This window comes from Canis lupus, chromosome 21 (assembly GCF_003254725.2).
Source record: "Canis lupus dingo isolate Sandy chromosome 21, ASM325472v2, whole genome shotgun sequence".
Lineage (NCBI taxonomy): Eukaryota > Metazoa > Chordata > Mammalia > Carnivora > Canidae > Canis > Canis lupus.
In genome coordinates this window covers 23,335,062-23,360,073 of record NC_064263.1, presented here as the reverse complement: position 1 = coordinate 23,360,073, position 25,012 = coordinate 23,335,062, and the positions used below count along the sequence as shown (strand labels likewise).

The window sequence follows — 25,012 nt, the reverse complement described above, 5'->3', positions numbered from 1 at the left end:
TTGACACATTCCTCTTACCACCAGCCTGGTCTACCCCACTGGGGCTGCCAATAGCCCACATGGTATCTTAGTGTGAAATAGTAAAAGGCATGGGAGTCCCCCTTCCTCAAGGCATTTTACCACCATCTGCTAGAAAGTTTGGATAAACACACAATTCTGTGATGTCTACACTGGCAATGATGGACTGATGGTGATATCTATACTTGGAACCTATGTGTGGTTTCATTTTTCACTACACAATCACCTGTGTAGACTAAACATGGTAGCCCTGTCTTTTTCCCCTTCTCAGAGGTAATCTGTTGTGACACTTTATGGATTCTTCTCAACCTTTATACTAATAGATACTTTTAAAAGCTATACATTGAGAATGTGTAAATCATTTTATGTGGTCTTCTAAGAAAAATATAATTGACATCACAGTGGATGTATTACTCTGCAATGTGTTTATTTCACTTATGAGTGTTTGAACTCCGTCTTGCTGAGCCATATAGATCTAGTCTCTCCTTCAACAGGACCTGTGACAGGACCCCAGGTCCCATTCCCCCACCCCTGCTTGAACCAAGAGCATCTACTCACTTCTCTATTTTATATCCTGGCATTTGGCACAAACAGGGTGTGGGCCCTGCAGTGGATAGTCCAAGTCTCTGCCCTCCCATCTCTGAGGCTCTGGGACCTGAGGTTCCTCCAGCAGAGTCCCAGATGTGAGTGCAGCAGGGATGAGAGGTATAGCAGTCCCCCCAACCCCTACACCTACCTGATGGTGACATCAGCCTGTAACCCGTACAGCTTCTGCTCTAGGGCCTTCCGGAAGGACATCAGCGTATGCTCTGGGGCCAGCTGGGCAGGAAGGGAGAGCCAACATTTAGCTGATGTACACCTCCCCGGCCAATGAGAACCTGTGTCGGGAGGCTAGAGTAGGCCTGGTGCTAGTTCCCACTCCTCCAGGCAGTGGTTGTGGGACCCTGGGCACCCACACAGATTCTCTGAGGCTCAGTTTCCTCATCTGTTAGATCATGCCTGCCTCAGAGGTTTTTTTGAGGGGAGGAGGCAGGGGTAGTTAGTGTTGACCTATAGAAATGTGGGGGGTGTGAGGGCTTTTATATAGTCCTCTGCCTTGTGGCAGTCTTGGGCTGGGGCTATTTCCTCATGGTTATACCCTAGGTCCAGGGGGGAAATCCCAGAGGGAGAGGAGAGGGTACTCAGGATGGCAGAGTTTCCACAGGGTTCCTGGTTTTCTCATCTATACAGACATGACAAGACCACCCCCCAGATTGTTACATGGGTTAAAAGCCCCCAACATAAGTGCTTAATAAATGACTACTAATATCATAGCATATACATCAAAAGATCCTGGTTCTAGCCCTGGCCCTTCCATTAACTAGCTTTGTGACCACCAGTGCATCTCCTTCCCCATTTTCCCCTTGGGGGTGCATACTCCGTGTTCTCTGGATTCACTGGGTCCTTCCAGTTGGGAGAGTGGGAGTTCCAAGTCTCCCTCCCTAGTTGTCTGGTCTGAGGACCCTGTCATACCCCTTGTCACCACTGGGGGTCACTACCACACCAAGGATTGGGCTAGGACTCTGCACAGTGTGGGCTGGAAGAGGAAGGACTCCTGGCAGTGAAAGGATGGGCTGCAAGGGGTTCCTGTGGCTGATCTCATTCCCACCGAGACATGCTCATGCCCATCTTCCCTCCCTCTGGTCTTGCCGCTCCCACGTGTAACACATTCCCACAGCAAGGGCCATGGGGCTGAGAAGGAACAATTCTACTTCCCACTCACCTCACCTCTGCACCTTGGTTTCTTTAGCTTAAAATGGGCTAATGTTATCAAGCTCACAGGTAAGATAAGAGACATCCTTTGTTCCTCTTTCCCTGGGGCAGAGCAGCTTTGGAGGACGTGGCTCCCTTCTCTCAGTCTTGTGGGCTGTGTGAGGCCTCACCCAGAGGCAGAATAGGGTCACAGAGGCATTAGAGACAGGCTTGGACTCTGGAGCCCCTGCCCGTCTCGCCTCTACATGGTCCACACAGCCAGGCCTCTCACAAGTGCCAGAGCTCCCTCGTGGGCTGAGGCTGCAGAAGGTGGACTGTGGGTAGATACAAAGGAGCATGGCAGGGGCTACAAAGACCCCTGGTGGGCGAGGCTTTGTAAACCCAGGTCTCTCAGGGGGTAGGTGCCGACCTCCTGGAGAGAGAGACATGGAAACCTGGGCCTCCCTGGCCAGCCTTGGGACTCCAGGAGGGCTCTAAGAAGCAGGCAGGATTTCAGGGTGAATTCTTAATCCCTGCCTACCTCAGGCCTAAGCCCAAGTGGGGTTCTTTTGTCAAGGAGTGTGTATATGAGGGGCAGTTGTCACAAACTCAGGTGGGCAGGCCACTGTAGTTAAAAGTTCCAACGCTGGAGTTAGTCTGACCAAGTAATAAAGAGGAAACACACAGGTGCACCCACATAGGAACCATACACCCAAGGGCACACAGACACCATCTTGAAGACAGCAGTGTGCACTTGGGCTCATCACACACAGATGTGTGGATCCAGAGCCAATGATACACAATGATATGTATTAGTGTAGACACCGATACACGTGCATGCACAGTGAGACACTTGGCTGTGTCAGACACTCGTGCCAGCCCCTCAACAGCCACTGCAAGGACGTAATCACCCAGATGCATGATGTGGGAGATTCTCCAGGACAAATGACTCAGTTTCTTTGACAAATAAACAGCATATGGAAAAAGGGGAGGGGGACTGCTATAAACTAAAAGATAACTTGGAAGACATGTCAGCCAGATGCACCATGTGGACCCCATTTGGAGCCGGATTTTTAACAGCTCAACTGCAAAAAAAGTATTTTGAGACAACAAAGGAAAACTGAACATAGATTCAGTATTAGATAATTTTAAACAATTATTATTAATTTGGTTGGGTGTAACAGCAGCATTGAGTTGTCATTATGTTAAAAAAAAGTCCTTATGGATTAGAGATACATCCTGAAGGATGTATGGGCAAAATGATACGATGTCTGGGATTTGCTTTAAAATATTACAGCAGAGGGGTGCCTGGCTGGCTCAGTCTATGGAGCATATAGCTCTTTTTTCCTTTTTTAAGATTTTATTTATTTATTTTTGAGAGAGGGAGAGAGAGCGAACACACGCGCATGCACACTTGCACACACACACACAAGAGCAGGGAGAGGGGCAGAGGGAGAAGAAGAGGGAGAGAATCCCAAGCAGACTCCATGCCAGGCACAGCGCTTGATCCCACAGCCCATGAGATCATGATCTGAGCCAAAAGCAAGAGTCTGATGTCCAACTGACTGAGCCCCAGGCAGTTGGGGCATGTAGCTCTCGATCTCAGGGTCATGAGTTCAAACAATGTTGGGTGTAAAGATTGCTTACATAATACATTTTCTTAAAAATCTTAAAATAGGGATGCCTGGGTGGTGCAATCGGTTGAACATCTGACTCTTGGTTTCAGGTCAGGTGGTGATCCCTGAGGTTGTGGGATTGAGCCCTGCATCTGGCTCTGCACTGGGTACGGTATCTGCTTGGGATTCTCTCTCCTTCTCCCTTTGCTCCTCCTGCTTGTGCTCAAAATACTCTAAAATAAGTAAATCTTAAAAAAAATATATTGAAAATAGCAGAAAAAAAGTAGGGAGACAGATGAAATAAGAATAGCAAGAGTACTGATAAATGTTGAAGGTGGTCTTGGAGTCTTTGTACTGTTTTTCATTCTATGATTCCTTATACCATTCTTAACACCTCCCACAAATATTAGAGATTTTTCCTACTAAAAAAATTATCTATGCTGGGGCCACTGGCTCCTTCCCAGCTGAGGGAGCAGGTGGGAGTGGGTAATCTGGGTCATGGACAGAGGAGGTGCTATAATCTTGGGCCCCCGCCCACCTGCAGAGGCTATGCTTCTATGTTATGCTCATGATAGTTTGCAGCATAAGGCACAGAGGGGATTGGTGACCCACCCCACCAAGACACACAGGCAACATGGGGCAAAACTGGACTCCAAATCCAGATCTCTGACTCCATAGCCATGGCCCTTCCATCTGCTTTCCTCCAGGAGGTGCTGGGACCAGCAAAGGGTATGTTGGGAGGGCCCCAGGGTGCAGCTAGGGAACAAGTGTCTGTGTCTTATCTAGTAAATGGGCACAGTAACACCCACCACAGGCAGCAGGGAAGAACCTAAGAGTGATTCACAGCCCCATAAGACTCAACTACCTCCTTTTAAAAGTTACTTTGTCAGGTGCCTTGACTACCCTGAAATTCAGTGATACCATGGAACTCTCAATCACTGAAAAAAAAAAAAAAAAAATGCTCACGGAGTCTTCGAGTGCCCCCTGGGGGTGGAAAGTGGTACTGCCTCTGTTCAGAATCACACATTCCAGGTGCTTCTGGAGAAGGAACCCCTGGTCCAGAGGAGGGAGAGGGCCTGCCCCAGAAAGCAGAAATGTATACCTATTCCTTTCTGTGCACTAGGCCCATAACCAGGCACTTCACACGTGCTAAGGCCTGCTTCGCATCGGCCAGCAGGGCAGACGCTCTGGTTATCTAGGACAAGGGAACCGGCGGCAGAGCAGATAGGGATCAGTCCAGGCTCCCACAGCTGACAAAAGGCCGAGGAAGAAGGCTCTGAAGCCATCCTCTCAAGAAGAAGGCCTACTGTGGGGTCACAGGGCTCTGACTTTGACTTCTTCCTCTCTCCAGGTGAACCCCGTGAACACCACTACCTTCCCTTTAGCCATGGGCTCTGAGCTGCACCTGTCCCTTTAGTGCCAACCCCCCCCCCCCCCACCACCAGCCCTGAATGTGTTTCTGCTGCCTCTGGCAACCCAGGGACCTGCTGTCCTCCCCACACCTGGCACCTCTCTCACCTCACCCAGCTCTGCTGGGTCTGGGCCCAGCCTGAAGCCCTCCTGCATCTTCCCTCAGGATAAAAGTTAAATCTTTTTAGTAAGATACCTTCAGGGCTCTTCAGGATTCAGTCCATCTAAGATCACTGCTATTACTACATTACACGTACATTCCTTTCCCCACAAGTTCCTCTCTACAAGGAGATGGTTCTTGGCCTGTCTTCCCCAGAATGGTAGCCCCACTCTGCTCCTTTAGGACCCTCAGGGGGCACTCACCATAGGGGCTCCGCGGTGGCCAATGAGGGCAGGCTTGGGGCCCAGGTCCTTTTTCTCCATGATGCAGGGAGAGGAGATGGTGAGAGGGGCCAGGTAGAAGGCAAACACCACGGCAAAGAAGATACAGAGAATGGCCATCTGGGAGGCTGCAGACACCGACTGTGAGTGAGGCTGCCTGGGGAGCTATTTGGCTCCCACAAGGCCCACCCATGAACCCTGGGCAGGTTGGAGGTGAGGGGGGTGGGCAGAAAAATCCACCTGTCAGGACCCAGATACCGAGGTGACCCTGCTCCACAGGCAGCCCCCATTCTTGCTGGGATGGCGAGCTTGACTTCTAACACACACAGACAGGCAGAGGAGGGAACACTCGGGGCTGACCAAGGTTGCAGCCCTAGGTGGAACTTGTCGTCCACTCTGAACCAGAACCCCTGCACTGAGAGTGACACCTTATCCCCAGGCTCCCTAGGTGATGTTCATGTGAGGGCAGGGCAAGCTGGTTTTGGTACTCAGAAGGCAGTCATACTTACAGGACCGTTCTGCACGGGCGAACTGTCCGGCCACGATCCAGGAGAGCGCAGTGATGGCAGCTAGGGCCCCCACATGCAGGAATGGTGCCGTGCCCTGGTGTGTGGGAAGGGGCAAGAGGGACCATTGGCTCCCAGCTATGCCCATACTCTATCTGTGGGTCAGGCAACTCTATCTCCATTTTTCAGTGGAGGAAACTCTGGGTGCAGAAACCCTGAGCCGTAGCCTAGCCCCCTCCCTGCTCTGACTTGCTGTGTGGCCTAGGCCACTCCCTGCCTCCTCTGGGCCTTTGGAGAGACATAAGTGATAAAAAGGGACTGCCTTGTTTGGAAGGTCCCAAGGAAGGAGCTGCCCATAACCCCCCTCACCAACCCCACCGTCCCCCCTCACTGCCCCCCACTACCCCTTCACCACCCCTCACCATCCCCACTCACTGCCCCCCACTACCCCCTCACCACCCCTCACCATCCCTCACTGTCCTCCCTCACTACCCCCCATTACCCCCTAACTACCCCCCACCATCCCCCACCATCTCTTACCGCCCCCCCCACACTCACCTGCAGGGAGATCAGCAGTACCTCCCACTCGTCCTTCCACAGCTGGGCCACGGCTGACATGGCCACCACTGTGGACACCAGGATGACCACCAGCCCCATCTGGAAGGGGAAGTATCCCCCAACAGAGGGTCAGAGCCAGTGTGCCTGGACAGCCTGAGCATCCCCAGTGTGTGTGTGTGTGGGGGGGGCAGGCAGTGGGAGAGCCTGAGAGGTCACAGAGAGGAATGGAGAGTGCAAGAGAGACCCACAGAGCAGGGAGGCACGACTATAAGGGAGCCATAAGTGACAGAGGCAGGAGAAGGCAGGGGGACCTCAAGAGAATATGGAAGGGAGGCTGGAGAGGAGAGAAGATGGGAGGCAGCTGGCGGGGAGGTGAGGCACAGCCCAGGGTTCAGCCCCACTGAGGGTGTGAGAAGACACTCGGCCAGTGGGACCTCTGCCGGCCCCAGCCTGTCACGTCCAAGGCCTCTCCTGGCACTGCCAGCACCCCTTGGGGTGAAGGGTGACTTGTCCAGACCATGGGGGCAGGAGGCTGAGAAGCCGGGTCCCCTGCAAGAGCTGATACCCCCTGGGGGGTATCAAGCAGACGTGAGGCAGGGTTCTGCCCCCAACCCCCTGCCCGGCCCCACCGCCAAGGCTTGCTCCCAGCCCCGGCCTCTGAGCTTCCAGCTTCTGTGTTGGTGGGGGCTGCCCTCTGAGCTGCCTCCCGGAGAAGGTGAGGAGCATAACCCTGAGGGAAGAGGAGACAACCTCCACAGGTCAGCGAGCTCTGCGGACAGATGGGATCTGAAACATCTCCTGCAATGCAAGATGCTTCCCCAAACCAAGTGAAGCCTGGTTTCTGACTACTCGGCCCCCAGCCCCCCTCTCAGTCCAGCCACTTTCCCCCCACTGCCAAGCCTGGCAACTTAAAGCTCAGGTCACACCTCTACCTCCAACCCCCCACCCCCATAATCAGCCCGTAGCGCCACCATGGCCTGCCCTGCTGCTGCTGCAAGCTCTCCCCACTGCCCCCACCCCTTCCTGCAGTGCCTTTTCTGGAGGCAGCAGCCTCCAGCTTCTGAGAGCCCTCCACTAACAGAAGGAGCTTGGATGGTAAGGGCAGAGACAGTGGTTGATCCATCTTTGTTCCCTGCCAGGCAGGGAAGATTCATTCCTGCCTGGGATTAAGTTTTCCTTTGGAGGTTTGTCATTCCAGCCCATCAGCCCAGAAACAAATGTTCCAATAAGAAACAGTAATAAGGCTGAGACGAGTAGGGGCCTTTATGGGCTGTAACATACTGGCCCGGGGGACGCGGGTAAGGGAGAGGCAGGTACACAGAGGGCCCATGTGCCTGGGGCCAGGGGAGGGATGTCCTGTTTTCCTCATGTTTTTTCTTGTCATGTCCCAGGTGAGGTCATTATCACCTTGGGTTTACAGATGGGGAAACTGGTGGGCATAAGGGTTTGCTTGCCCTGTAGCTTTGAGGGGGCAGATCCAGAAACAAACTCCATCCTGCCTGTCTCAGGGGTCGTGCTCTTTCTGGGCTTTCATGCTGCAGTAGACGGGGAGGCCAAGGAGTGTGCTCACCGTCCCTGAGAATCCCCCCCCCCAATACCCAGGCTCCCTGCCCCTCTGCTGCCCCTTCAGGCAGGCCCTGGGCGCTGCCAATGTCTCTGAAGGGTTGTTTCCGCAGTATTCCTACATTTAACTGATAGTGAAAAGACTGATTTCCCATAATCCTAATGCAATTAAAATTTTTATTCTCTCTGAGTTTTGCAGTTGCTGTCCTGGCAACCATTATGCTCAGCAGCCTTACTGCAGTGTTCAGTGTCTGTGAGATCCACATCCCCCCCAATGTCTCCTTAAGCTATGATAACTGCACCGATTTCCAACAACGTGACCATTGTCCCTTGAATCTGACTGGAAAGGATAAAGCCCACCCAGAAGGCCAGTGATGGCTCACTATCCTGCTCTGAAAGTGGTCCTTGGTTTCCTGTGCAGGTGGGATTGTGGTTTGAGAGGACAGCGGGAGGGACGGAGGACACAGGCAAAATATCCGTGCAGTGAGCCTGGCCTGCATGCTGGTGCCTGAGAGGAGTGGGAAGCCAGCCTTGCAAAAGTGCAGCAGGTGGCTGGAATCTGGGTTCTGTGATCCAAATGGCAGATGTCTGGCCAAGGTTCGGGGCTGCACCAGTCCCATCCTTCAGTTAAATTTCAGCTTTGTGGCCTAATTTGAAGGGCTAGCCCCTCGAAGCAGCTCTCCTGATCTGTGCAATGGGAAGAGCAACTGCCCCCTGAAAGGGGTTTGGGGATACGGCGGAGAAAGCAAGTGTTGTGCTCATAAGCACAGGGGTTGGCAACAAAATAGTAAATGCAAATGCTTACTAAATGTTAGTGGTATAATTTGAACAAGTGGGCATAATACCAAATGAACAAGATTTTTATTTTATTTTTATTTTTTTAAGATTTTATTTATTCATTCATGAGACAGAGAGGGAGAGAGAGGCGCAGACACAGGCAGAGGGAAAAGCAGGCTCCGTGCAGGAGCCTGACGTGGGACTCGATCCGGGTCTCCAAGACCACGCCCCAGGCTGAAGGCGGCGCTAAACCGCTGAGCCACCCGGGCTGCCCGAACAAGATTTTTACAAGGAGTAAACGAAATACCGTGTGGAAAGCGTCTGACACACACAGTAGGCGCCCAGGACATGATGGCCACGGCTACTGTGATGAGCATCACCTAGCAGGAGTGTACCTTCCCGAGCTGCAGCTGGAGGAAGAGAGACCAGATGCCAGGAAGAACTGGGGAGCCTGGGCTGGTTGTTTGGAGGGCAGTCTGAATTCATAGGGAGCGCTGATGCAGGGAATGTGATAGGATGGCCTCCAGAGGCATTGCTGGGGCCTGGGCTGAGGGCAGAAGCACAGGCCCTGCCCCAGCACACAGTAACTGATGGGTGTGACTGTGCCCAGTCCTCCTCCCTGGGCTGCAGCTTGGGTCACTGACAGACACCTCCTCTAGGCAGGCCCTGGGCTGGGCGCTGCTGCCACTGTGGCAGAGGCCTCAGACAAGGCCACAGATTGGGGCAGTGGAGTGTGATCAGTGCCAGGACGAGGAACAGCCTGGGGAGGTAGGAGCTGTAATCAAAGCCCCTCATGGCAGTGACGTCTGAGCTGATTCTGGAGTGCTGCGTGGGGCAGGAAGGGGGGCATCTCAGGGAAGGGATCTCCTGTTTACTGGAAAGTCCCAAGTACACTTCAACCTTCTCATCCTCTGGGCCCTTGCCTGGACTTGTCTCCTGTTTCTGGGAAACAAGCTTTGAGAGGACTGGGGAGGAAGGGGAAGGTCCCCAAGTGGACACCCAGATCTGCTCACAGTACCCTGCCTGCCCCAAATGGCTCCTGTTCTGGACCATCCTAGGCCTCTTTGTTCTGCAGCCTGCCCCTAATCAGGACCCCGGGAAACCAGAGACTCTCAAAATAAAGATAATGATTAAAACATAAAACTGTAGTACGTAAATCAGTACAATACTGGGCATGAGACCGGAGAGATAAGTGGAAGTAAATAAAAACCTCAGAAACAGATCCTTTTTTTTTTTTTTTAAGTAGGCTCCATGCCCAAGGTGGAGCCAAATGTGGGGCCTGAACGCATAACCCTGAGATCAAGACCTGAGCTGAGATCAGGAGTCAGGTGCTTAACTGACTAAGCCATGCAGGTGCCCCCAGATCTATGTATATTTTAAAAATTAGTCTAATATAAAAGTGTCATCTCAAATTAGAGGGAAAGAATGGATTACTGAACAGAGTCGAGTCAGGACCTAGGAAGCCATCTAAAAAAGAAGAAAAATCACATGATACCCTCAAATAACTTCCAGAAAGATAAAATAAGTAAATGTTAAAAAAAAAAAAAAAAGTAGAAACCTACAGTTACCAAGTGATACCAACATAGAAATTTTTTATAACCTTGGAGTGGGAAAGACTTTTCTAAGGCTGACACAAAACCCAGGAGACATAAAAGAGATGACACATTCACATCCTGAAGAATAAAAAAGTTCCTATGGCAAAAATACAAGCCCAGTTGAAAGATGAATTGGGAAGAATTATTTGCAGTTCAGTGGTCAAAGGGCTGAATTTTCTGAATCCATAAAGCACTCCTACAAATTAGTAAGCAAAAAGCAAATCCTACCGCAAAAAAAGGGGCAAAAGAGATGAAGAGCCAGTTTACAGAAAAGGAAACTAAGTGACATGACTTCTAGCATGTGGAAAATGCTGAATCTAAGTCATCGAGAGAGAAATGTACAGTAAACTACTGGCAGCATCATCCTCACCCATCAGACTGGCCAAAGTCAAGAAATCTGGGAATGCTTTACAGCAAGCGTGTTTTCTAAGCCCAGACTGCAGGGCATGTGTCGCTGGCCCTGGGCCAGAAGGCCGAGTGGCAAGAACTAGTGAGAGCGCACACTCTTGACCACACACTTCCCTGCCCAGCTCACTGCCACACTGTATGGGCGAGGAAGTGAGAACTCTGGGATCCGGGGCAGGCGCATCAGCCTGGAATGAGGGACGGGGTGGGGGGGGGCGGGGTACAGGAGCCAGGAGTGGACACCCGTGGGGACACTCTCCACGCAAGGAGCTCTGGTTTTGCCAAGGTGCAGAAGATACTTTTTTAAATATTTTTTTTTTTTATTGGGCACCTGGGTGGCTCAGTGGTTGAGTGTCTGCCTTTGGCTCAGGTTGTGATCCCGGGGTCCTGTGACTGAGTCCTGCATTGGGCTCCTTGCAGGAACCCTCTTCTCTCTCTGCCTGTGTCTCTGCTTCTGTGTCTCTCATGAATAAATAAATAAAATCTTTTTTAAAAAAATGATCAACAAGATAAAAAAAAGATTTTTAAGAATTTATTTGAGAGAGCAAGCTAGCAAAAGAGAGCAGGGGCAGGGAGGAGAAGGAAAAGCAGATTCCCTGTGAGCACCAAGCCCCACTTAGGGCTCTGTCCTGTACCCTGAGATCATGACCTGAACTGAAGGCAGACACTTAACCTAACCTACTGAGCCAGCCAGGTGCCCCCCAAGGTGCAGAAGACAGGGAGCAGGCTAGTACTTGTGTCAAGGGAGGAGGAAAAAGGAAATGTATTTGCCTATTTGCACATACTTAGAGTACCTCTAGAAAGGTAGTAGGGAGATTCACACTGCATAACTTTTTCGTACCTTTTAAATTTTGAACTGTGTCAGTGTATTAGATGGTCAAAATTTGGTTTAAAACAAAAAAAGATAGGATTCTTTAGAATCTTAGGATCGAGTGATAGAATCTTTGAAGCAGAAGAGTAGAATTTCCAGTCCCTGCTTGAATCTTCCGACCCCCAGGTACTCCCTCCATCCTGGTGCAGCAGGGCCAGCTGTGGATCAGCTCGGCCTGCAAAGCCCCTCCTCGTGCTGAGATCTCATGGGAGGGCATGGAGGGGAGAGGAAGGCAGGACTGGCACCCCAGGAGCTGGCCCTGGGGCACATGAAGGCATCTGATCCTCCCAGACCTAGGGGACGACTCCCAGCCTGTACCCAGGCTGGCTTCATGCCTCTGGAGGCCTCTCCACCAGGATCAAGGAAGTATGACCTGACCTGCTGAGAACCAGGCATGAGCCAGAAGAGGTAACCACAGTGGGTGCCAGCCCCACCTGGGGTGCCAGCTAATGCAGTTCTTTCAAGTGTCAGCTGCCCAGTCGGGAGAAGAAAGGGCCCCATGAGGGGGCCTTCAGAAGCCTGGAGGAGACTTCAAGATAGTGTGACAAGCAGGAGGAAGGGGGAAGGCTGCTGGCTGGCCTTCACTCCTCTCAGACTCAAGTTACCAGGATCTGACTCCCCCATGCCTGACTTCAGAGGCCCCCTGGATGCCCCCTGGCACCTGCCACTCCACACAGCCTAGCTTCTTGCCCTGTCCTCCTCCTGGTTCCTGCTCCATGTCCGCCTTCTAGCAGGAAGTGAGCCCCTCCCCTTGTCACTCTGCACCCCTCTGAGTGACTTCTGAAGGGCTTCTGAACTTATCTTCCCCTTCTTTTAGGAGGGGGGTGGGTGAGCCACGTTCTGGTAAAAAGAGACACCTAGGCTCCCTCTGCGCCCCACATGTTCCGGGGAAGGAGGGGCTCTCATGGTCGGCTTTGTGCCACACCCCATGCCAGCTGAGGCCTCAGGAAGGGCAGGCATTGGCCACATGCATTCACATGTGTGCAATGAGTGGCCTGAGCACTAAGCCTTGGAATGTATGAAGCCTCCCCACTTTGGGCCCCACCCTGAGTGGGGCACGGGGGACACAGAGATGGGCAAAGCCAATCTGGCCTGCAAGGAGCTCCCAGACTGGGGAGGGTCGGTGTGGGGGGGGGCCAGGTGGAAGTGGACAACACAGATGCTAAGGACCGGCAGGGGAGCTGGTCAGGGCCAGGGGAGACTGAGCAGCGTGTGGGTGGGGGACGCAAATGAAGAAAGGAATCCAAAGGAGAGAGAGGGAGGGCAGGAGCAAAGAGGTAAAGTCAAGAAGCAGCAGCCACACCAGGAGGGCCCAGGCTGTCTCATGCAGCAGAAGCGGAGGTGACCATCCCATGCCAGAATTTGGGAGGCATGAGCAGGGCCCAAGTCATGCAGGGCCTTAGTTGGGGAGGTGGGATCACCCTGGGAGCAAGGGGAGTGGTGGGAAGGGCTCTGAGTTGGGAATAACATCACCATGTGAGTTTAACCATATTGAAGAATGAAGAGGGTGGGGGCTGGGGCTGTGACCTGTGCTGGCCAATTGGCAGCTACAGAGCCAGGATCCTAATAAGTGGGAGACCCTGAGCAAGTTTCTTAAACTCATGGTACCTCAGTCTTTCCAGCTGCAAGATGGAATGATAAGTCCCTCCATCATAGGGTTACCATGAGGGTTAAATGAGTTAACATCAGCCAACCTATGAGAACAGTGCCAGCTACAGAGTGAGTGCTCTGGTAGCTGTCTGAACGACTGTAAGGGCAATCCAGAGGAGGGATGGCCTCCTTCCAAGGAGGAAGGATGGCGTGTCCAAGCTCTTCCTCTGCTGCCGCAGCCTGCAGCCCCCCTTCCTTCTCCCAGCCCCCATGGAGGTTGCCCTTACCTTGTGCAGCCAATGGAGGTTCATCTGCTGCCCCACGGCGATGTGACATAGTGCTAGGACCTGAGGATGGGGCCCACAGGGTAGCAGTCAGGTACCATGTGGGACCCGAAGGTTTTTGCTGGTTCCCACATGCCCTTCGCCAGTCAACAAACTGCAGTGGGGCAGGCAGTGGGAATGCTCAGCCCAGCCCAAGCCTGGCCACCTCCCAGGTTATTCTAGGCCCCTAGGCTCCTCCTCCCCTACAATTTCTTCCTCAAGAGGTCACTGGACCCTGCTGCACTTGGGCTGCCCGGTAAATGTTTTAGGAGTTTGAGGCCCCAGGGTTCTGAAGCAGACTTGAGCCTCATCCCCAGAAAGCCCCCAGCCCAGCATGGGAATTGACCTGAGTCTGAGGGAATAGAGAATTGGGAGAAGTTTCTGGAAGAGACAGTCTGCAGTGGGCCCTAACAGAAAGAAGGTTCTCACTGGGTCAGGAGGAAGACGTTCCAGGATGGGGCAAAAGCAAGATGACCTCCCACCCCAGAGGTGCAGCAGGCTAAGGGGCTCTGGGAAAAAGCCAGCTTCCCCCTTTAGATCAGGGTAACCCTCCATTGGCCCGTGCAAGCCGCCTCCCTCCCCCTGGGAGCAGGGCTGCCCGCCCTCTGGGACAGCCCCACGTACCAGGAGGCCCGCGATGTAGGTGAAGGCGGCAGCTGTGGTCATGAGGATGGGCACGGACCAGTCACTCCAGTAGCCCATGCGGTTGTAGAGGTACCTGCCAGGAGGAGAAGAGGTCAGACCTGCACCAGGGAACCAGGAGGCTCCCCTGGGGCAGCAGGCCGTCAGCGCTCACAGCCAGCCTCAGTGACCAGGCCTTGGACCTCTCAGTAATGATATCACAGTCTCCGTGCTCACCGGTCAGGCCTGTCCAGGGCTCACAATGGACCCCGGGGCAGGCCAAGAAGCATAAAGAAGAAAACAACAGTTCTCCATATTTCTGCAGCCCAGGAGTAACCATTAGCAAGACTTTGCATACTTTTCTTCCAGTGGGTTTCCCATGGTTATATATTTATAAAATAGCAAAGCCAGGACCTTGCCATGTCCAGCACATGCTCAGCTTGGGTTTCGGAGGGAGGTGCAGAGGGTTCAGATCCCCACTCTCTGCCTCTTACTGGCCTGCAGAGGTGACAGGCTTCCCTGATTCTAAGATGCCATTGACTGTGACATTCATCTTAATTTCGATGCTAAAACGTGAAAGTCTGGGGGTCTTAGGATTGATAAATCGGAATCCCGGACTTCTCTGAGCCTTAGCTTCTTCATCTGTAGGCTGGAGAGAACAAAGTGTCCTTCACGGGGCTTCTAGAGCACGAAAGGAGGCAAGGCACGTGGTAGTACTCAGTCAGTTCTCTTCTCATTATTAACACAAGAATTTACTGATGTCAGTAAAAATCCCAAGGAAATGTGATTTTTGAAAAGCCATGTGTCTGCTGAATTAATGTGCCATATGTAGTCAACTTTCTACTAATGAAAACAGATTGCAATGATTCACTCTTATAAATGAACACAAAAAAGAAAATTTTGCATATAGCTCTATTATTTTCTTAGGCTCCTACAAATAGAATCATAGGCCAAAGGGAATGAACTTTTTAAGGCTCCTGAGAGCTACTGCTGAGCTGCTCTCCAGAAAGACTGAGCCACCTGCATCCTCCCTGGACAGCTGGGGACACTGAAGCTCAGAGAAGACAGCAGTTCACCCAGAGTAGTCAGAGAATGTGAGCCGGCCCCAGGTGCTTTCCAGCCTGCTGCCACCTTTGGCCTGGGCAAGGGGCTGGGAGGAGACACCAGGAGGACACTCTGGGGCACCTGCCCTTCCCTGACCCTCATCCTCAGTTGCAGGTGAAAATCTGCTGCTTAGAAGACCACTGAGTGCACCCTTCTCACCATACAGCTGGAGAAACTGAGGCCCAAAGAAGGGCAGGACCTGCTCCTTGGGAATGACTCCTGAGAGCTGTTTGGTGACACTTGTCTCTCACTTTTGGCAGGGAGCCCTCCTGGAGAGCAGCGCCCACACGGCCCCCTCCCTGGCTCTCTGCATCCAGCCCTCACCACCTGCCTCTTGCTCATGTCCTCTCACTTGTGTGAACCATCCCCAGACGCTGTCGAGACCAGGAGGGCCGGGCCCGGGTCTCCTGAATCCCAGCACCAACTCCAACAAACTGAGAGGACAGGCTGAGGGAGCTACGGGTCTTGAGGCCATCACTAAGTCCCAGGCCTTCCCCCTGCAGCCTCCCCAACAGGGCAGGCACCTGTGCTCTGCTTGAGCTGCCCAGTGACGGGGCGCTCACTCTAGGCAGAGGGAGGTAGTTCTGTGGACAGTGTGATCCAGTCAGCCACGCTCAGGTCCCTGCCTGCCTCTTGCTGTGTGACTTTGGAAAGTTTACGTAACCTCTCTGAGCTTCAGTCTCCTCAGACGGTCCTCAAACTACTTTGGCACTAACTGGTTTTGTGGCCACAGGTGAGTCCTGCCCTCTCTGGGCCTTAGTTTCCCCATCTGTACATGATGGGGGTAGACCGGACGAGCTCCCAGGAAACAGCCCGCCAGTTCAGCCCAGTCCAAAGTCTGCAGTGGAGGGCCAGCAGGGAATGTTTCCATTTATGCACAACAGTGCTTTGGGTATCTGTGAGGATGAATAATTGATTTATGGCATTTAATAAAGGCCAGAGGCCACCTCTGTGACTCAGGCTCATCTTGCCAGGCTGCAGGGGGACAGCGGCACATCCTTTATTGTGCTCATTAATAACAGGGGCACAGCCTTGTGCCATGCAGAGGCGAGTGGATGCCCAGATTCCACTAATGGCATCTTAGGATCATCTCAGAATCCTAGAACCACAGCACTTCAGAAGCCCAGAGTCCTGGAAATCCCAAATTCTAACCTCATGGCCACCTTCCAGCTGGAGCTCTGGCCTTCCTGGAAGCAGCCCTGAGGGTGATGTGGAGCTCTGGGCCCTCGTATGGTCATCATCTCTTTTCATCCTCAGAAAGACCTTATGACAGTGGAGTTATCCCATTTTACAGAAGAGGAAACTGAGCCTAAGAGGGGCTCAACTTAGTGTGCTCATGGTCACAGTGAACTGAGCTGAACTTTCAACAGGATGGAGAGTGAGGAGGCCTGGCTTCCAAGCCCCACGTCGGCTCCCACTGGCTGTGTGACCTGGGGCCTCCGTTTCCATGCCTGTCAGTGGAGGAGTTCCCCACCAGAACCCAGGGAACTTACCCCCTTCCTGTGCTCTTCACTGTCTGACAAAGGTAGGCAGCGGAGGCGGTGAGGAAGAAGCAAGTACCCTGGTGCTCTGGTACCAGCCTCAGATGGCCCTGCCCTTGGACCTGAGGAGTGCTGAGCTATCCTAGAACCGTAGCATCTGCTAGCCCTGCCCAAGGTCCTGCTTAGGGATTTCGGATGCCTGGGGGCTGGGGTCACCTCCTCTGCCGAGGCCCTGGCCTTTCTGGGCCTTGGGATTCTTGTCCACAATGAGGTCCAGAGACCCCAGACCTGGGCTGAGCCCTGCCCCAGCCTCCTGTTCCTATTTTCCATGACAGCTCAGCAGGAAAGAGTTCCCTGTTCTCCCCAGTGGCCCTCAGCTCCTGCAAGGCCTTTGTGCTTTCCAGAGGATCACCCTGTCCCCAAAAGGCATACACAAGCTCTGGGGCCCAGCCTGGGAGACAGGTTCAAACCAAAGCCCCCCAGTTCCAGCCCAAGGTCCAGGCCCCCATGTCCCCTGTCCACCCCATACCCACTCACCAGTTGAATTCATCGTAGTCATTGTGCACTTCCCACCAGAAGTAGAGCCAGGTGAGTGTGAGGCCGAAGGTGAAGGTGAGGAGCAGGAACCAGAGGCGTTCCCACTGGAAGAGCAGAGCAAGGAAAGGAGACAAGTGAGGTCAGCGGCTGGCCCCTTGGGCCACCTCCCACCTAGAATGTTCTTCTGACCTCCCCCTTTATAGCTAAACCTGCCAAGCAGGGATTGCTTCTACCCTATTCATCCTGGTGGGGACCTGCCCAACACCCAAAATAGTAGGGAGCTAGGAGCAGCATTAGGGGTCTGCCCCAGGGGTCTTCTGTTCCTCTTTGGCTGAAGCCTTTCCAGGGTGCACCAGCTTCCCCATTCTGGTGATGGCCCCCAGGAGCAAAGGCCACATGTGCCCTAAGCCTTGGCACCAGCATGGTCCTCTGCAGCCTGTGAGGTTACATCCCTCACCTCCTTCCCTTCTCACACACACCTACAGTGTAGGCGTTGCTTCTCACCCCTGCCTGATGCTACTCAAACTCACTGAGGCTCAGAGAGGTGAAGCAACTTGCCCTAGTCACACAGCAAGGAAGCAGAGGATTAAAGACCAGCACCCCAGTCTCTGGACTTGAAGCATTGTGTTCCCCCCACCACCACCAGGTGTCAGCCCCTCAGGGCTGGGCCATGTAGCCATCCCCTCCCCACTCCCGTTCCTGCAGGGATGGGGTCCCTCCCCCCCCCCCCCCATTGCTGCTTCCGGAGAGGTCTGCAGGCACTTCCGGCTGGGCCCTCAGGTTTATCCCTGCTTTCGTCTGTCCCCTTATCTCAGAAGCACAACAAGCTGGGAACATCCTGCTCTCTGGGAAACTGCTGAGATCATCAGAACAATCCAACAGCCTTTGAGGGGAAGTCAGTGCAGAAAAGAACCTTGGGGGACTGCAGGGCTTGGGTGGCCCAGGCATCTCTTGCCTGGCCACTGCCCAGAACCCTTGCAAGCTCCCTGCAGCTCCCCTAGGCTTCTTTGATCCTTCTAGCCCAGAGGCATGGTTCTAACCCTGGTGTAACCTCTTGATGGCGCTCCTCACTGCTTAGCCAGGTAGGGAGGTCCCTCTGGGGGTGCTCCCCTCACCCCCCCAGCTGCATCCCCTTCCCCAACCAGTTCCCTCACCCTGGAAGAGTCACTGCACCCTGGCTTATTTGCTTATTTCCTGGACTCCACCTCTGCCACCCACGGCATCAGTGCATCTGTCTCTAAACTCATGCCCTGTGCACCGTGGTCCTCTCCTGTGACCGTGTCTCCCAAATGACTGTGTGATCTACAAGGACACTCCCTTACAATTTATGACTGTAGGCAGGAACACACGTATAAGAGGAGGGAAAGTTCATTCACTGCCCAGGACACCTCCATCCCATGCCACCAAGAGACACCGCAGTGGAGCGGTTATACATACAGTGTCTGGAGCCAGACTCCCCATTTACCACTTACAAGCCGTATGACCTCAGGCATTACAAGCTGATGTAACCCCACTGTGCCTAGTTTATTCGTGTGTGTGGTGAGGAGAGTAGTAGTACTGACACCGTGGGGTCGATTTGAGGATCAAATAAGATAATACAAGCCATGTTCTCAGAACCAGGCCCGCACGGTCAGTGCTCTAGCAGTGCATCTTCAAGCACGCTCTGCCTCTCCCAGCATGTTGGGAAAGGCCCTTAGACCCAGAAGAGCCATGATGATCCACACTGAGCACCCACTCCATGCCTAGGCCTGGGCAAGGGGGTCCGAGCTTGGGTGACAGTTAAAGCAGCCTCCTCCGCTCACCGTCATGTACAAAGCCAGGCTGCCTTGCTTTGCCCCACTTTGCACATAAACAGATGTAGAGGTGACAACTCCCTGAAACCAGCTTTCCAGCAGGTGGTGGTGGGTGGCTTCTCAGACAGTAGACCACTTGCGTCTGTCCCACCCAGACAGAGGATGGCACGAGCCCCAGCTCCAGGCCCACGAGGCTCAGCCTTGCTCGGGAGTGGAGAAACCCCAGATAGAGGCAGGGCAAGCCATGGGCCGTCCTGGAGCATGGGAACCCTGACAGCCACCAAACAACCTGCGTGGCTGGGACCATTCAGGGGAACAGAAAGGAGCCACAGTTCAGCCGTGGGGCTGAGGGCTGTGGGATGCCACGTCTGAGCCAGCATCCCCAGCCCAGCTGACCTAGCATCCCCCAGGCCTTGACTTTCTCAAAGTCCCTCTTGCTGCCTCCAGTCCTTATTTGCTCGTAACTAAGAATTCATTCACCCCCATTCCTGCAGAGTGCAGCTGGCTGGTCCCAGGCCAGCTTAAACATCGGTCTTCCAAGACTGATCCACCTCTGGTCATGTCATGCCCCAGCTCAGGAATCTCGCTGGCTTTAGCCGTCACCTCTGCCCCCTAACAGGCACTTTCCAGCCCAGGCACCAAATCACCCGCAGTTCCTCAAACAGGCTCTTTCAAGCCCCATGCTTCTGCAGAAACCATTCCCTCCATTTAGAAGGCAATTCCTCCTCCCAAGGCATTCCCTGTCCCGGCAGGGTGAATCTCCTCTCCACGGAGGTTCCACAGCCCTGGCCTCCCTGTCCTGGCACAGACCCCACGGTTCTGTAACTGTCCCTATGCCAGTCTCCTCTGCTGTACTGTAAGCACCTTCCAGATCTGGGGGGGGGGAGGGGGGGTCTTCATAGTCCCAGGGTAGGGAGGGAACCTAAGCAAGTTTTGATAGTGAAATGGTAGGTGAGAAAAGACCCTTTCTCCAGCTCCAGCATGAGGATGTCACCCAGGAGAGATTTCACCGGGGGCTTACCATCCCACCCCCGACAGAGGGGACCCCCAGCTGGCAGCAGTGAGCGGCTGTCTGTCCGTAGAGCTTGCTCCACTTCAGCAGGGGCAAGGCTGCTGCACGTCTGGCCAGCAACAAGGTTCTGCGAGGGCTCTGGGTGAAGGGTGAGCCCCAGCCCATGATGGGTCCAGTCCCAGGCAAGCAGTCTGGAATTTGGGACAGTGGCATGTTAGAGAACCTCCTACAGGTGCTGGCCAGGCGAGGTGTGACGCGGGCCCCAGGGGCAATTCTGGCAGGTGGCCAGGAAGACCATGGGTGTTGGGGGGCCCTGCGCACTAAGGCCACTGTCCCCACCTGGCCAGATCCTGACAGCAGGGCAGGAGGGACGGCAAGAATGTAGAGCTACCCTAATGAAGCTGGACACCGGCCCAGATGAGAAAATTTGAGCTGGCAAGTGGGTGAGGCACCCAGGGTCTGGCAGAGATGGAGGCCAGGCCTAAGGATCAGAACCAGGCAGGAGCTGGGGGTGGGGGCCACCTAGAGATGAGACTCTTGGGAGCCTGAAGCTGGGGGGCCTATGGCCACAGGGAGCCCGTAGATGGGGATGAAGAGGCCCAACCCCAGTGGGGAGGCAGCAGATCGCTGTAAGAACAATCGGAGGAAAAACCTGGATGTGGGGGAAGGGCTGGAAGAAATGGGAGGGGAAGGCCAAGCACTGGTGGAGGAAGGGGCGGGCAGCAGCTCCACCAACAGAGAGGCTCTGAAGGGCACTAAAGGTCCTTTGTCGGGGCCCCCACAGGAGAGAGGCCTGGGCTACCTCCCAGGAGGTCTGAGCTCTGAGGTCATGGCCAGCTGGGAGGGATGTGGACCCACCGGCCCTCCCTGACTTCCTCCTGCCTGCACAGGGCCTGGGGCTCTCTACTTGTGGGTTTTTATCCCCATCCAGAGCAAATGAGAAGGGCCAGCACACAGAGCTGAGGGAGCTGCGGACCCCAGCACTAAGAAGTGGCTCTCGCATCATACTTACCATTGGTATATAGATTTCTCATGGCCCCTTTCCAGCGGATGCTGGACATAGTCCTGGAGAAGGGGAGCCTTTTGCTAATTTGCACAAAGGCTCAAATATGGGTAAGTAGAGAGGAGTCAGAGATTGAGCAACATGGCCAAGGTCATCTAGAAGGGGAAGATGGAGGTGGGATTGAACCCAGGTGTCCTGACAGGAGGCAGCGGTCTGCAGGTTCCTTTGAGAGCTGGCCCTGCCAGCTGGGACCTAGTATAGTAGCCCCAGGTCAGCCTGGTCCCCTGCAATTCCTTGCTCCTGTCTCTCCGGGCTCCACCTGAGGCCAAACCCCCTCCTTCAGCAAGCACTTCCATCCCTCAGCCCTTGAAGACTTCCTTTCCCTGAGCACTTCTGCACAGACTCTTGGTACCCACCAACTTGGCCCTCAATCATATTCTGAAATTTGGACATGGAAAGAGCCTGGGCTCTGGAAGCAGATGGACCAGTCTCTGCCCCTTGGGCCAGTTAACCCCTCTGAGCCTCAGTTTCCTCATCTGTAAAATGGGAAGAATAACCCCCTACCTTGGAGGGGTGATATTAAATGAGGTGATGTATGTCAAGTGGCACACAGTAGGTGCTTCAAAAGGGACAGTTCCCTGGGCTGGGGACTCCTTCAGGACAGGGATGGCTAAAATATGTCTGTGTACCCTGGCCTCATCCTGCAGAGAATAAGGTGGTGCTCGGTTATGGTGTGAAGAACAGAAGAAGGTGCGAGCATGCCTGATGCGGGGAGGCTCAGGCCACCAGTGCACAAGGCCACCCTCCCACACAGACATAGCCTCAGGCTGAGCCTGCAGCCTCGAGGAACCAAGGGAAGGAGCTCCTGTGATACTCCGCCCCCTTCCCTTCAGAGCCCCAGCCGCCAACAAAGGTCAGACAGAAGTCCCTGAGCTGACTGGGCAGTAGCGGGCACAGGGGAGGGGAGAGCAGCTGGGGAAGGGGACAGGCCCTGGCTGGGAGCTGGGAGCGGGGACTGAGGGAGAACCCCAGGGGCCCAAGCCCCAGAGCCTAGGGCATTCAGCCCCACACCTCCTGCCTCCTCTCCTCCCGTGCTTGTCCCCACGCTCCCTCCAGGAAGACAGGTCCCTCCAGCCTGCGCCAAGCAATGGTGTGCCAGCGTCCCAGAGGCCACTGCTTCTCCTCCCTGTCTTCTGCTGATTGTCTCCTTTTCTCCTCACCCCTCTTCATCTCTGTCCCGCCCACTCCAGAGCCTTCTGCATTCAGAGAGAAACTGAAGGAGCTTATGAGAAGGAGGGGGGGGGGGTGCGAAGGGCAGTCACACAGCCCGGGGCTGCAGCCACAAACCCTACACAGGAAGTGTGGGGCCAGGCCCCAGCTGCAGCTGGCTGCTCCCCTCAGGCCCCTGCCAGGATGCGCACAGACACGGCTCCCGCTCCTGGGGACCCTTCCAGTCTTGGCTCCGCCACAGACCTCAGATTCACAGGATGGCAGAGCCAGTGCTGGACTCCTGATCTCCCCTGTCGCCCCCGAGGCAGGGACTGCCGCTGCAGCCTCCGGGAGAGGTGCCCACCCAGCTTCTGCTCCTGCAGCTCCAGGGATGGGCACTCGCCCTCTGGATGCTGCATGGTCCTCCTCTAGACAGAAAGTTCTTCCTCCTAAGACAGCAGCCGGATAGGGACACACTGCCTTGGGAGCCCAGGGACGCGGGCTTCGAATCCCAGACTGGCCACCTACTAAATGGGTGGCCTTGGAGGAGACAACAGCAGGTGGGCAGGCTGCACAGAGCAGCAGGACCTGAGTGTCCCACCATCCCTCCCTGATGTGCCACTGACATCTACCTCCACAACTGCCACCTGCAGCTGGTCCTCTGACACCACACAGAACAAGTCCAGCAAAGGGGCAAGAAATATTGGGGTCAAATGGCCAGGGCATGGGAGAGATATGACCAAGAGTTGGATTTTCATTCTCAGCCTTCCTCCCCATTAGCTGCAGGGCTGTGGGCCAGTCACTGAGGACCAAGCCTCAGCTTCCTCCTCCATTCACAGGGATGACATCACCTCTACCTCACGGAGGGCTGCCAGGCCCGCATGTGATTACAGATGTAAGCTGTAAGTCACCAAATCCACGATCGTTCCTATAATTATCATCTCGCATCTGACAGCCCTTTAATTATGTGAAGACAGTGATCAAGACGTCCCCCGCCCCCTGCTCTACAGCAAATTTTTTCCGGCTGCTGAGGACAGCCGGTAGCTCACCTGCCCCTGGCCTGGGGTTGGTGCCAGGGTCGGCAGGAGACAGAGGGCGGGCCCAGTTTTGCGGACTGCTGTCCTAGAAGCAGGCAGGGATGAAGGAAGGAGACCCTGGCACAGCAGCTGCCCCATGCCCCCTCCTAGCCCTGCACTGCTGGCTTTGGGGGACAGAGCCCTGCGAAGCCAGAATTCACACTCGGGTCTGAGTGCCTTCAGCATTTTCAGCTATCCCAGAGCAACAACAAGCAGGACAGGTAATTATCCTTGTCTGACCAAGGCGGAAATTGGCTCAGAGGGGCAAAGCCTTGGACCAAGGTCACCAAGTGAGTCATAGGCAGTGCCAGGCCAGGAACTCTGGAATTTCAGTTAGAAAAGAGTTCAGACCTCATCTCACCTCATCCTCTACGGGCCCAGTTCCGAAATGGAAAAACTGAGACCCAGAGAAGGGGGATAGCCTGGAAGCAAGGACACAAGATTAATACATGGCAAATTAGTACAGAAACGATGAAGAATCCAACAGATGATGTCAGGACATCTGGACATCCATCTGGTAAAAAAATTAGACCTCTACCTCACACCCCATACCAAACCAAATCCCAGAAGCTCCCCTCTCTCCTTGCCGCCACTCTCTTTAGTGACCCTAGACACATGCTGAGCCCTGCACCATGCAACGTGAAGGAGGCCTGGAATCCCCTCTGAGCAACCCCCACAGATTGCAAGGCAATTCCAATCCCAGGAATCAACGTGGCAAATGGGGCAAGCATGGGCTTCTCAGGAGTACAGGGCCAATGACAGGAGGAGGAAGGATGGTCTGGAGGGCTTCCTGGAGGAGGAAATGTCTGCTGCAGAGTTGGAAGGAATGGGCTTGCTGGGATGACAGGTTAGGGAGCCTGGACTGGGGCACACACCTCGGCAGCTTTTGCTTGGGGAGCTGGCTTCTTTTCCTCTGGGCATATAGAAGCTTTCCCTATATAAGAGTATTTATCTTCCTATATACTGTTTATTGTCTTTTATTTGATTATTTTACTTTAATTTTTTTATTATGCTTTTTGTATAAAAATTTAAATTTTCAGGGTGCCTGGGTGGCTTAGTTAAGTGTCTGACTTCAGCTCAGGACATGATCTCAGGGTCCGGGGATCGAGACCCACATCAGGCTCCTGGCTTAGCGGAGAGTCTGCTTGTTCCTCTGCCTCTCCCCCACCACTTGTACCCTCTAACACACTCTCTTTCTCAAATAAACAAAATCTTTAAAGAAAAAAAATTTTTTTAATTGTCATGTAGTCAAATCTACCCCTCTTTTTCTTTCTTTCTTTTTTTTTTTTTAAGATTTTATTTATTAATTCATGAGAGACACAGAGAGAGAGAGGCAGAGACACAGGCAGATGGAGACTCCAGGATCACGCCCGGGGCCGAAGGCAGGCGCTAAACCGCTGAGCCACCCAGGGATGCCCCCTACCTCTCTTTTTCTTTATAGGTTTTACCTTTGATATTGTGTTTAAGAAAGGTAGCTCAAGATTATATATATGATTCTTAGTTTATCCTGGTAATTTCTTGGCTTAGTTGTTTACCTTCAAATCTGTAATCCACCCAGGGCTGTGTACGCATTTGTCTACGGCTCCAAGTGAATGTGTGTGTGCCTGGAGAGAGGGTGGAAAGCCATTCGTCTCAAGCGTGAAGATTAGAATTCCTTCTACTCTCCATCTTTCCAAGTTGTTTGAATTTTCTCTAACAAATGTGTGCTTCCTAAATAGAAAAAAAGAGCTTAAAAATAGAATAAAATACATTTTAATCCATTTGGAATTTATTTGGGTTTGAGGTAAGAGGCAGAGATCTAATTTTACTGCCACCAAATGGATACGTCAGCT

The 25,012-nt window shown here is 53.6% G+C and overlaps 1 protein-coding gene across 5 annotated transcripts in view; it reads right to left on the bottom strand.

The window, feature by feature from the left end:
- Positions 1-25,012, bottom strand: part of GDPD5 (glycerophosphodiester phosphodiesterase domain containing 5) — an 86,232-nt gene that overhangs the window by 10,432 nt on the left and 50,788 nt on the right. For 2 of the 5 annotated variants that reach the window (XM_025419642.3, XM_025419643.3), the window contains exons 4-10: positions 17,088-17,191; positions 13,969-14,062; positions 13,309-13,368; positions 6,221-6,319; positions 5,666-5,759; positions 5,139-5,284; positions 755-837 (exon numbers count right to left, since the gene is read on the bottom strand). In XM_025419642.3, coding sequence (XP_025275427.1) covers positions 755-837; positions 5,139-5,284; positions 5,666-5,759; positions 6,221-6,319; positions 13,309-13,368; positions 13,969-14,062; positions 17,088-17,191 — 680 coding nt within the window. Of the gene's footprint in view, positions 1-754; positions 838-5,138; positions 5,285-5,665; positions 5,760-6,220; positions 6,320-13,308; positions 13,369-13,968; positions 14,063-17,087; positions 17,192-17,617; positions 17,755-19,901; positions 20,084-25,012 lie in introns of those variants that run through there. The other 3 variants (XM_025419641.3, XM_049098844.1, XM_049098845.1) reach the window with 3 other exon arrangements.